The sequence below is a fragment of the Barbus barbus genome, assembly GCF_936440315.1.
Source record: "Barbus barbus genome assembly, chromosome: 36".
In the NCBI taxonomy this organism is placed as follows: Eukaryota; Metazoa; Chordata; class Actinopteri; order Cypriniformes; family Cyprinidae; genus Barbus; species Barbus barbus.
The window spans coordinates 23,449,085-23,462,952 of NC_136714.1; the positions used below are offsets into that span (position 1 = coordinate 23,449,085).

Here is a 13,868-nt window from a genome sequence, read left to right on the forward strand (position 1 = left end):
ATTCAGGAACGAAATAAGTGACTGTCTTTGAGTGAGTTGTGGATCAATCCATTCAATCAATTCATTCAAAAACATTGATTCATTTCTGAATGAAAAAAAGTGAAAAAAAGTGTCTTTAAGTGAGTCACTGAGTCTGTTCACTCAGTGAATTAATTGAAAAACACTGATGCATTCAGGAACAAAACAAGTGACTGTCTTAAAGTTAGTTACTTTGTTAATTCACTCAGGCAATTTATTCAGAAACACTGATGCATTCAGGAACAAAACAAGTGACTGTCTTTGAATGAGTCAGTGAATCAATTAACTCAGTGGCACTATTTAAAAAAATAAATATAAAAATCTTATATTAAATAATTTGTATGCTGTTTTCATAGCATAATATCAATTTTAGAGTTTTCAACATTCAACTTTGTACATAGTTTCAGAAATCTCAGTTGTAATGTTAAGACCCTTCTTTCTTGTCCAGGTTTTTGGATGAAGTTCAGTCCTACTCAGGTGTGAATAAAATGAGTGTACAGAATCTGGCTACGGTCTTTGGGCCAAATATTCTTAGGCCAAAGGTTGAGGACCCAGTGACTATAATGGAAGGTAGGTCTTCCTATCCATATCTCTCACTCCAGAAATCTCTGGATCTGGATTATATTCAGTGTTTGAGTAATTTATTTGTCATGTGTTCAGGCACAGTACTGGTCCAGCAATTGATGGCTGTTCTGATTGGCAGCCATGATGTTCTTTTCCCACCTGATGAGGACCATACTAGCACTCTGGAACTGGTTAATAATAACAATAATGAGATGCAGAAACGGCCTACAAATGGTCAGATTCAAAACAAAGAGAACAATAACACCAGTGGGGTGCGACAGTGCACTTGGGACACGCCAGAATCACCCAGCCGGGCTCCTCTGGACAATGGCTCTCCTCGTTCGGGCAGCCCACGTAATGGTTTTACGGGACAGCGATTCGAGGTGGCCCGAAGTCCTCCGCTCTCCGTGAAAAAGAACCCGGCGTTTAGCAAAGGGAGCGGGATTGTCACCAATGGATCGTTCAGTTCATCCTCATCGTCCTCAGGTGACGCCAATCAGGAGAAGATTCAGACTCTACCGAACATGGGAACCCTTCATGCCCGTCGGACAGGTGCGATAAAAGGCTCAGGCACCAAAATGGGCGTCCAGAACGGCGTGGTTCGGATGGGCGTATCCAGCACAGATGTGACGAATGGGACTCTAAATGGACGGAATGGACTCTGGGTGCCCAACGGTCACGTCATGATGCGCGAGGCTAAAAGTCGAGACGCCGAGCACCAGCAGAACCGTCTGTCCACATACGACAACGTCCACATCCATCAGCAGCAGACGGCGCAGCCCAGTCTGAGCAGCAGCTGTGAGGACAAACAGAGCGTGGATAGCGCCACGTGGTCCACCTCGTCTTGCGAGATCTCTCTACCAGAAAACTCCACTTCTTGCCACTCCTCCACGACTACGTGCCCAGAGCAGGACTTCTTTGGCAGCAACTTTGAAGATCCTTTGTTGGACGGGCCGGTGCAGGAGGTCAACAGACTGGCGGTGGATGATAGGGAGCATCGGACCAGTAACGGAGGAGGCCGGGGAAGCAGAGGAACCAGCAGCAGCGATAATAGCGAAACGTTTGCTGTCACAAATGGACCAACCAATCACAGTGCACTGCACAGTCTGGTGGCCAGTCTCAAACAGGAAATGCTCAAGCAGAAGAACGAATACGAGGCCAGGATCAAGAGGTTAGAGTCATGTTCAATCATAAAATTAACTATGCAGAGCACAGAAACTAGTGGTGTTAAAAATGAATAGAAAATAAAACAAATGAAATCATTTTTCGCCCGAAATGTTTCCAACTTGCATGAAAAGTCAGTTCCCATTTCTGTATTTTTTGTGATTTGTAGGAAATAGAACAATATGACTAAAATAAAATGAGGGAAATCCCAATAAATAATTTTATAAATTAAATGAATAATTTACATAAACACATAGACACTCTTCAGTATGGTAGAAATATGAGATGTGGCAAATATTTTAATATTGTTCTGTCTTCCCTGTTGCTGTTTTAGATATTTTATCACTGAAAACAAACAAACAAAAAAAAAAAACACACAAAAAAAAATAGCCAATGAGATAAAAACACCTAAACTGCAAAAAAAACCCAAAATTATATAAATTATTGTAATTACAAAAAATAAAAATCTATTTGATTTATTAACTTATTTTTAATAAAATGAACAACATATTTACTTATTTTTAATAAAATAAAAAACTACATAGTTGAAAAATATTTATTTTTAATAAAATAAAAAATATTTACTTATTTTAAATAAAAATTACAGTAATATTTATTTATTTATTTATTTACAAATATTCACTTTCAATAAAAGGAAAAAAAAACATATTTTTAATCAAATGGAAAATAATTAAATATATATTTCTTGAATACACTGGTGGGTCATAAATTAGTTTCTCAACTTGGATGGAAACTACTTCTGATATTTCATGTCTAATGTGATATTTCAACAACTTATTGCAAGAATTCTTGCAGATTTATAGATTTTTTTTTAATTGTGCTACCTTTTACCTAAATCAACCCTTTAAGTGTCTCAAACTATCACAGTATTAAAAGGTGTATTCACCCGCCTTTTCCTATCTTTCCTGTAGTCTGGAACTACGGAATCTAGAGTTGGAAACGGTGATGGCGAATCTACATGAAGAGCTGGACCAGGAGAAGAAGAAATACACCATGGTGGAGATCAAGCTGAGGAATGCAGAGCGAGCCAAGGATGATGCGGAAAAGAGAAACGAGATGTTGCAGAAAGAGATGGAGCAGTTCTTTTCCACCTTCGGAGACCTGACCGCAGACCCGCGACGGCCCGACAGAGCCAACACCATCTGGATCCAGTGAGCCGTTAACGGTCTACCATTTACTTTACATTGTGTGGGCTTGTGTTCAGACAGAACGGGACTAAATCAACCTTCACGGAATCTTTGCACGTTCGGTGCAAAGGTTGGACATGGCTGAGCGATGCCCATTGAGCCAAATTTTCGGAACTGAACGTGGACCAGTTGTTGGATTGAACCAGTTGGATTCATGAAGAGGGATGATGGGACGATGCAGCTGGGATGTTAAAATGAAAGATGATTTTCAAACCAAAAGAAGGCAATTCTGACCTGAGAGCGAATGATAAGAGGAACTCTTGACAGTTGTGGTTGAATGTGAGATAATTAATCAATTACATGAATGAACATTGAGTTTTAGATGATGGGAAACTCCTGAAGGACGACAGAAGCACAAATGTCACTCCTATTTCTTCTTGTGATCCAACCAAGTGTGTTCTTGAGCTGTCATGTATCCTTGTGTATATAAAGGAGAAACAATGTTAAAAATTCCACAATGAAAAACAAATGTCTGTATATATACAAATTAATGTTTAATGTACGTACTGATATTTAAACAGAGAATTCTCAATGTGTTACATATACATTTTATATCAAGGCTTTTCCTTGCACTTAAAGCTTATGAATTGCTATGTTGTTTTTCAGTATGGTACGTTATGAGATGTGGCAAATATTTTAATGTCTGTCTTCCCTGTTGCTTTTTTTTATTATTTATCACTGCAAATAAAACATTTTCTTCATCAGTATTAAAAATGAAATTTTTAAGCATGAATATAAATCTAACAGTTTAGGGTGGGTTTTGCCCATATATATATATATATATTATGGCTCAGATCAAATTTAAGGTGTTTTGAGTGGAGAAAAATATTGATGAAGAATCTTATTTTTATTTTTTATTTTTTGCCTTCCCCACATGACCAAAACCAAGTAGACTTGTAAATACTTGTGAAAACACTGCAAATGCTCAGCCTGTCTTTGTCATTTGTGCCTGTCGCGCATAATTTGCTTGCAGTGGGGCTAGACGGGAGGAAGTCTGTTAAAATGAAGACCGAGATGGGGTTTGTTCATCTCTCGGACCATGTGGGGTCATTTGCCTTGTCGCAGCTGTCCATGCTTCTACTGTAGCTTGATGCATTCAGTGAAATGCAATGAAATTAAATTATGTGACCTCATTTAAACTTGTCTTAAATTGTGTTGTGTCATTGTATCAGTCACTGGGCTTGACCACACATAAAATCTGTGGGTGGTCTGATATTTACAACCATATTAATAAGACTACAGCCTCCCAAACAAATCTGGACATTGTCCATGAACTAAAGTCAATGTCCTAAAAAAAACTGCCGTGTCCAATCATTATAATTCTTAAAGAGATAAAAATGCACCAAAACACACAGCATGACGCAGAATGCAACAAAATTATGGGAATATTGACCCAGTCTGAATCTGGGTGGGCTTTTACATCTTTTCTCGCTGTAATGCATGTGTATGTGCAGGTGTGGATGTTCATTTAGGAACATATTGTTTTGCAAGTTCTCACTAAAAGATTCAAAAACAAATGTAAGCATCATTTCCAAACCTGCATGACTTGAAAATCATAGAGCTCAAAAAAGCAAGCATGATAAAAGTGTTACATTTGACCATATTCCAAGTAATTTTTCACAAATTAACACTTCCTCCACCACAGCTATCAAATCTCATTTGCTTTGCACGAAGTCACACTTGATACTGTGCGTCACATATGGACACCAAACGCAGAAGCACCAATGACAAGTGCAGCTGCAGTATCTTTCTGAAGGGTTTTTATGGCACGCACACACAAAGATGTTTTTGGAACAGTGTTGTTTTAGTATAATTTATATACTAAAATTGTATTTATTAATATTTTAGGTTTTATATATATTTTTTTCAGTTTTCATTTCAATTACTATTTAGAATTTGTTAACTCCATTTTTGCAATTGAGGTATTTGTACTTGGGCAACATTTCTAATTTGTCATCTTATATAATAATGTATTATTACAATTTAAAATAACTTTTCTATTAAATGTCATTTATTCCTGTGATGACAAAAGTGAATTTTTAGCAACCGATTTTTCATGTCCAGTCTTCAGTGTCACATGATCCATCAGAAATTGCGCTAACTTTATTTTATTTCAGCTTTTTTCAATTAACCACCGCTATTTTTAATGGCTTTAGTTAACGATGGCAACACAGCTTTGGAACGGCATGAGGCTGATTGAATGACACTTTTTATTTTTTGGTGTTCTTATGAACTAATCATTTGCTACAGACATCTAGCGCTGCCCTGGTGCACTCTGGGAATTAACATCCTTATCAACTCACCCAGTATAATGGCGAGTTTGAATTTAAAGCTCCCTCTAGTGTATTTCACTGAACCTATTAGAAGAGCCATCGGGGGGCCTGTGCTCCATCCCGCAGCAGTCTGGCTCACACTCCGCACCTTTCTTCACTGGATAATAGGCTTAAACCAGCTGGACAAAGTAAACGTAGCCTGCAAATTCCATTCGGAGCTACCAATGACAGAAAGGAGCGGGATCCAGGAATATTTTCACGCCAAGCTTGAGCTGAAGAATACAAACCTCTGGAGCTGGAGAGAAGCACAGATAATAGTGTGCTTCTCATGCAGGGATCGTCTTTTGTTTGGCGATTTGGGGTTTGCTCCATTTTATAGAACTGAACCAAATGAGATGGAAGTCCACTGTAGGTAACAGAGCTATTGAGATGATAAATATGCTTCAGTCAAGAGAGTGTGAGAGAGAGTTGAATAAAATAAGAACTGTATGGTGGTGGCCCTAACAAGGACAAAAAATATCCAACCATTTCTGCTAACAAATGCTTTCTCAAAACGAATACTTTTTAAATCACCTGGGTGTATATGTGAATTATAGTGGATTCAACTCAAGTTCACAAATCAGTTTATAATTCAAAATGTTTCGTTTGAAATGTTTCCACACTATTTGAACAATGCATTTGTTAGGCCTTTTTCCAGCCATTTTTAAACACTGGAGAAGAATTTTAAATAAATTCAGTTATGAATAATTCAGAATGATTTGTGAACCAGTCTGAGTCATAAAAAAAAAAAAAAAAAATCGAAAAGACATTTTACACATGAATTGGACATCATGCTGTTAGTTTCTATCTTCAACAAATCATGGCATCACATAAATAAATAAATAAACATACTTCAATTTAACTCAGTTGCTGCCTTAAAAATTATTAAATTGTCTTTTCAAGCCATTTCAGCTTATATTAGACTGACTTTTTTTTTAAAAAAATTGTTGAATCTCACATAACTTTATAAATAATTTAAATTGGTTAAATTATGAGGAGTTAATAAAACCATATTACCATGACTTGATCACTTTTTTGTACACTGTGTAGGAATGTCACTTCTCACATTTCACCTCAAACAAATAACTACAATTTATGGAAAACTCTGAAAAGCTAAACCTGTGCCATATTAAAATCTTGTTTGGCTCAGAGGGTGAGAAGTAATGGTATTTGAAAATTAATATGGGCAAATATTATAGGGAATCTCTGTGTTGAACGATTCATTCATATTCAGGAGTTTCCCAAACTGTGGACTCTTCAAGGCCGGGTCTGAGAAGGGCCAAAAGCACAAATCTCAAAAATAAACCTAAAAGCAGCTCTACTTCAAGATCTGGCTCATTGGATTCTTATTAAAAAAAAAATTAAACCCCACTTTCTCAATACACAATCTCTCCTATCACACACAGTCCTTCAAAAATGTGTTTGAACTCCTTTCTCTTTTATTAGATAACCACAAACTGGGGGCTTTTAAATGCTTCTCTGTAACCTGCATAACCTGTCTTCACTAATTAGCCAAACTCACATCAATTAACCAATTAAAGATTGTGCCACAAACAACTTCAAAAGAATCTCCCATAACTTTAAAAAAATATTGAAATTGGTTAAATTATGAGGAGTTAATAAAACCATATTACCATGACAGAAAGACAGGATTGGGCAGTGTCTGTGAAAGCGAACCGCACCAAAAAAAAAAAAATCAACGTTGTATTTGGTCCGGACCAAAGCAAATGAACTAGGAGATTTTCCTGGTGTGAATAAACCCTAAATGTCTTCACAAACTGAAAAACAAACATATAGCTGATCAACTTAATTAAGGTCTTTATAAGAAAAAAAGTATCAAAGTTCAGGTCAGCTGGTATAGGCTGTGAAATGAATTAGCTCTTGCACATCTTGAGAAATTCTCAGAAAAAAAAGAAAAAAGCTGTGATTAAGAGGTTCATTTTACCTTTGATTCTACTTTGAATCATACCCCCGGTTTCATAGACAAGGCTTAAGCCTAGTCCCAGACTAAAATGTAAATCTGAGCTGTTTCAACTGAAAGAAACTTGCACTGAGTGATCTTAAAATATATCAGTGCCTTTGTTTTGTCTCAAGATGGACACCAGTAATGTGTTTTTCTAAGGCACGTTTATAAAATTTACTTCAATGTCCTAATTGAACTATGGCCTAATCCTGGTTTAGGCTAAACCCTGGCTGTGAAACCGGGCAATAGAGTGATTAATACTTTAAACCCTTAACTTCAGTGATGACTGCAGACTACTTGAGTGTGAACCGCAGCGAGCAGGACTTTGTTCATTTGGTGGAAAATTAAATGCAATAAAATGGTAAGTGTCAAGTATTGAAAAATATGTAGTTAAAAAAAAATATATATACATATATATACTCACCGGCCACTTTATTAGGTACACCTGTTCAATTGCTTGGTAACACAAATGGCTAATCAGCCAATCACATGGCAGCAACTCAATGCATTTAGGCATCTAGATGTGGTGAAGACGACTTGCTGAAGTTCAAACCGAGCATCAGAATGGCGAAGAAAGGGGATTTAAGTGACTTTGAACGTGGTTGTTGGTGCCAGACGGACTGGTCTGAGTATTTCAAAAACTGAAAATATCCAGTGAGCAGCAGTTGTGTGGACGAAAATGCCTTGTTGATGTCAGAGGTCAGAGGAGAATGGGCAGACTGGTTAGAGATGATAGAAAGGCAACAGTAACTCAAATAATCACTCGTTACAACCAAGGTATCCAGAACACCATCTCTGAACGCACAACACGTCAAACTCTGAAGCAGATGGGCTACAGCAGCATAAGACCACACCGGGTGCCGCTCCTGTCAGCTAAGAACAGGAAACAGAGGCTACAATTCCCACAGGCTCACCAAAATTGGACAATAGAAGATTGGAAAAATGTTGCCTGATCTGATGAGTCTCGATTTCTGCTGCGACATTCAGATGGTAGGGTCAGAATTTGGTGTAAAGAACATGAAAGCATGGATCCATCCTGCCTTGTCTCAATGGTTCAGGCTGGTGGTGGTGGTGTAATGGTGTGGGGGATATTTTCTTGGCACACTTTGGGCCCCTTAGTACCAATTGAGCACCGTTTAAACGCCACAGCCTACCTGAGTATTGTTGCTGACCATGTCCATCCCTTTATGACTACAGTGTACCCATCTTCTGATGGCTACTTCCATGTCACAAAGTTCAAATCATCTTAGACTGGTTTCTTGAACATGACAATGAGGTCACTTTACTCAAATGGCCTCCATAGTCACCAGATCTCAATCCAATAGAGCACCTTTGGGATGTGGTGGAACGGGAGATTCGCATCATGGATGTGCAGCCGACAAATCTGCAGCAACTGTGTGATGCTATCATGTCAATATGGACCAAAATCTCTGAGGAATGTTTCCAACACCTTGTTGAATCTATGCCACGAAGAATTAAGGCAGTTCTGAAGGCAAAAGGGGGTCCAACCCGGTACTAGCAAGGTGTGCCTAATAAAGAGGCCAGTGAGTGTGTGTGTGTGTGTGTGTGTGTGTATATATATATATATATATATATATATATTTCATATTTGGGTTTGTATTATACATTTATACTGATTATTAATCATTTAATAATTTAGCATGTTTTTAGGTAACTTATTAGTTGACCAGGAATTTTGGGTTATGTGTCATGCTTATGTAAACTTAAATACTAATTTAAACAGCGTCTTGCTGTTAATTCAGTTATCATGCATGAAGTGTTTATGACCTTATATTAATTGAGAATCTACATGGAATATTCATACTTTTTAGAGTTCATTTGTCACACATGTTGAACATTTAAAATGAACTTTTGATGTCAAAAATGTAATTAAAAATACCACCAAACCAATTACAGCACCTAAGATATACACTCTCCCTTCTTCTCACATTTATATCAATTTTAAGTAGATACGTATAATATATATTATATATAAATATCTACCAGTCTAGGTCTTCAAATTCATTAATACATAAGACATGCAAATTCAAGAAAACATGACAATCAATTTCAAGGTCAAAGGAGTTTATTTTGAGTCACATATAGATATTTATATTACATACACAGTACCTTTAAAATGCGGGTGCTAACAGCAATCCATAGTGCTGATTAAATCTTTAATTTTTATTTTCATTTTTTTCCCCAACCATCTCATTTTATCTCGCATTTGTAGAATAATTTGATTTGAACAACAGCCTGGAGCAGGAGGTGTGAAAATGGCATTAGATGTCAAACAGCACTGTGTAAAGAACCAGTCTCCATCTGAAACTCAACAGAACGGCTCACTGACAGCACAGAAAGAGAGAGAAAAATACCGGCTGAGTCCAAATGAAACCATAAAGAGTTGATTGAGTTGAACATCACCATGAGACTCGTCACATTAACTAGCACACGGCGTTAATTCATGATTACAAAAACAATCCATTATTCATTATTCCATTATTCACTTAAAGAGTTGTGTTATTGCACTACTGCGATTTTTGACATTGAATAACCCTAGAAAAAAGAAATGAAATAGAAAGGAAATCAGAAGGAAGGAAAAATGTAAGGAAGAAAGAAAGAAAGTGAAAGGAGTCAATAGTAAAGATGATGTGGTCTGTATTGCTTTGATTGCAGCGACACATTGATTCATCAGCAGTACACTGTTGTGAGGTTTGTTTGGATGGAATTATGTACTTCATACTAAAATAGAACATTAAATACACCTTCATTCCAAACATGACAGATGAGTTTACTGGGAGCTGCTGGACTGCTTCATCTAGTGAACATGCATTTACTGATGAACATACAAGACTGGCAAATCAATGGTTTTAATCGAACAAAAAAAATATTTTACAATTCAGTTCTCTAACGGTGAACTTTCTCATAAGGCCACCATCTCGACCAATCAGTTTGAGTTTCAATAATGACATCATAATAGCACATTAAGTTACATCATTTCCAATCGTTAGTTTCCTGCTCACAAACTGCACTCCCACTTTTACATGACAAACTCAAACTCTACAATACAGCACATACTGCCCCGTTCAGTACTTTACCCACAATGCCAAAGCAGTGGCATCCCACGTATCTTACTGTTCTGCGTTGGGGCGCAGGTTTATAATGGACTCTGGTTACAGAAGCAGCATTATAACAGTGTGAAAAGTACAAACATTCAGTGTTGACACCTATTTGTGCAGAAGCCATTCCAAAATCAATCCCAACGTTTGTTATTTGAATCACCATGGGAGAAATACACAACTCCTGGGCTGAAATTCAAGGAAACCTTACAAGTCAACGCTTTAAGATTAATTTCGTAACAACTGGTTTAAATGGTTAAAGATGATGGAGATTCGCACAAATTAACCCTGTGTGCGACCAAACAGATACGAGGGCCCTTTCGTCGAAAAATAACCTTTATAAAATTCAAGATGGCACACCACATTGTTGTCCGTCTATTCTAAAATGAAACAAATTGGATACACAATGCAACGTTTTACAATTAGTATTGAATTCTAACAACTGAAATACAAAAGCTACTGTATGTACGTGTCCACCCTGTTGTAAAATCATCAGCAGCTATATTGAAGTAGTTTGCAGAGACTGGAGACCTCCCTGAGCCCCTCTCTGTCCTCTGGAGATGATATGAAATGTGATGATGAAAATGTCTGATTAGGCTGGGAAACTTCTGCTAATGTTCATGCAGATGAAACGGGTATTTAAATGGCTTTTGATATCAAGGTTCTGAGGTTGTTTTTTTAAAGCAGCACCTGAATGATGTCTAGTAGGGTTGGAATATCTTACAAGGGTCAATATACGATGTCAAAGGTGATAAATGTTTGCAAAAAATTCAATCACGTTTGATTAGTGTTAACATGAAAACAAAAGCATAATCTGAGCATATTTCTGCATGTGCTTAAAGAAACAGTTCATGCCAAAAAATTGTATCTTCTATCCATAATATTGCTTTTTCCAGTGGAAAAAATTGTCTTGTCTGAATCAGGAGAGAAATATGCACAGATCAAGCACTATTTACAAGTGAAAACAATTGTGGTTCAGATTTTGATGCGTGAGGACAACAGCGATGGACTTTTTCACTGGATGATGCATTATTACGGGTTATCCACTCGTATTTTGGCCAGAAGTTATGGTTTAAAGTTAAAATGCCTTAATGATGGATGAGTTTCTTGCACACATCCAGCATTTCTCTTCACAATACGTTAATTGATAGACTGGAGTTGTGTGGATTACTTGTGGATTATTGTGATGTTTTTATCAGCTGTTTGGACTCTTATTCTGACGGCACCCATTCACTGCAGAGGATCCATTGGTTCTGAAGTAGAAACAAACTCATCTATATCTTAGATAACCTGAGGGTGTAAATATTTAGCAAATTTTCATTTTTGGGTGAACTATTCCTTTAAGTGGAAACAAATATACATTAACATGCAGTGTTACTAATAAAAAATACAAATAATTTGAATAATAATAATGAAATAACTTTACAAAAACTGTGTTTCTGGGTGAGAGTGAGTTAGAAAATGAGAGCTCTGTTACATAAACAAACAAAAAAATCATGTGTATTTCATCCCTTTATTAAAATGTTTAGTACACGGATCAAATCAGACAAATACAGGTACAAAACAAAACCGTACAACTTAAATATTATATGTTCAATTTACTGTGTACTGCATAATGTTTATTCAATGAAGCTAATCTTTACCTAATACTAAAAACATCAGCCATGTGTGTTTGAAAGACTACATTACTTGTCTTTTTTTAAAAATGTAACAATTAAATGTGAAGAGTGGGGTTACATTGCAACAAACAGTGGCCCCAAAACCTATTTGGACACATTTAAAAACCTAGTATGTTTACAGTATATTAAAATGGTGCCTATATTGCTCATAAATGGTTTGTGGTAGTGGTATGTTCCTAGTTTAATGTGATGAACTGCACCAGTTTGAACTTGTATTTTTATAATTCAATGACATTTTTAAGTGTGACGCAAGTGTCCAAATACTGTTTAGAGCCACTGTAGTTCTCAGATCTGGGGCTTATAACAGATCCGTGTAGAAATATGAATCCAGGTGCCTCTTTTTAACATACAATGACTTTAAATCAGACACTTGGATCTAATGCAGGATCTCTACACTAGGAGATCTACATGAATAGGGGATTGTGGGATTGGATAAACAGACCTGACACATCCGACACCACCTGGAAAACCTCTATCAGAGCCGTCGCGTTACTATATTTATGTTTACGAGGAGGAAATTGCATTATTTTAAAGGCACTTCCCAGATCTGACAATAAATAAATAAACTCCAGCTGAAATTTAGGTAGTAAGCACGTCGATTCCCTTCGGACAACACAAAAATATGAGATTCGAGATGAGATTTAGTTTGCGAGGAAGAAAAGGTGAGGATGAGGTGCATGCTCTCGAGTGGCATTTGTTTTAGTTACACACACCTTTCAAGGGTGACGGTACAGCATGCAAGGCTGCTGCAGAGTCCGAGTTTCACAAACACAAAGGCAGAAAATGACAGCGACAGTGCTTGCACCCCTTAATGGCTTCCTGTAAAGCAGCCTCACTTCCTGTCGAGCGACAGAAACGACCATATTCACCCTTAAATGTTATATAAACACGGTTCTCTATATTTGTATATGTATAATTAGCTTAGTTACTTTTATCTCTGACCATGCAAGACTACAGGCAAAGGGAAATGGGTGATTAGCTGTGATGTGGCAAGGTGTGCAAATACTCCCTCTACTGGCCGTCAGTCCCACTCTGAGAACGCCTCATAGCTGTACACAATTACATATATATACAAAAGATAGGGGGCGCCATTGTACATATTATTTAATCGCACGGACACACCAGCCCGTCCGAAAACATCCGGAACAAGCAAAAAAAAAACATCACAGAAAACAAGGGTTGATCGGTGCTCATTAAAACAAAAGTCCACCCTGCCACATCAAGTGAAGCACAGAAAATCGCAAGGTATTAGATATCAGCCAGTCAATGTACACTTTACATAGATTCCCGATTTTTTTCTTCTTTTTCGAAATCTTTTTTTTTTGGATGCCATATGAGGGGGATTCAAAGCAAAGCAACTAGTGAAGACTCATAAATATACATATTCAGACGTTGCTTTGAATGAAAATGCATACTTTGTCGTCATATGCGTGATACATTATTTAATGCGTATATATTTACTCGTTTTTTTTATTTCGTAAATTACATGTTTTCGAGGTTTGTGGATTTCTCATTCGGGTTCACGGGTGCCGTTCACCTTCTGAAGAACGTGGGGTTGCGCAGGCAGGCGGTTAGTCACCTGCAGCACCCCAGCGGTCCGGTGGAGGTCTCCAGGCTGCTGTCGGTATCGGAGGCCAGGGTCTGGTCGGTGGACATGGAGGAGATGTCGTTGACAGAGGAGGAGGGGGGGAGGCTCTCGCTGCTGTTCATGGCTGCACCTGCGCTAAGGGAAGTAATGGGGGAAAAACGGTTACAACGAAAAAAGAAGCACAGCCACAGCACCCTCTACAGGGCAAAGAGATACTACAAGCGGATGTTCAAATATTAAAAAGTACAATAAC

General features: G+C 37.5%; 2 protein-coding genes across 13 annotated transcripts in view; one reads left to right on the top strand and one right to left on the bottom strand.

Annotated features, from left to right (window-relative positions):
* Positions 1-4,101, top strand: part of LOC306856172 (rho GTPase-activating protein 24-like) — a 133,546-nt gene extending 129,445 nt beyond the window's left edge. For all 3 annotated transcript variants that reach the window (XM_079395253.1, XM_079395254.1, XM_079395255.1), the window contains 3 exons: positions 467-588; positions 679-1,753; positions 2,679-4,101. In XM_079395253.1, coding sequence (XP_079251379.1) covers positions 467-588; positions 679-1,753; positions 2,679-2,922 — 1,441 coding nt within the window. In that variant the 3' untranslated portion in view covers positions 2,923-4,101. The remainder of the gene's footprint in view (positions 1-466; positions 589-678; positions 1,754-2,678) is intronic.
* Positions 4,102-11,673: 7,572 nt separating this feature from the next.
* LOC306856214 (mitogen-activated protein kinase 10-like) overlaps positions 11,674-13,868 on the bottom strand; it is an 85,037-nt gene continuing 82,842 nt past the window's right edge. For 6 of the 10 annotated variants that reach the window (XM_079395348.1, XM_079395342.1, XM_079395345.1 and 3 more), the window contains one exon: positions 11,674-13,750. In XM_079395348.1, coding sequence (XP_079251474.1) covers positions 13,734-13,750 — 17 coding nt within the window. In that variant the 3' untranslated portion in view covers positions 11,674-13,733. The remainder of the gene's footprint in view (positions 13,751-13,868) is intronic. The other 4 variants (XM_079395350.1, XM_079395344.1, XM_079395341.1 and 1 more) reach the window with 2 other exon arrangements.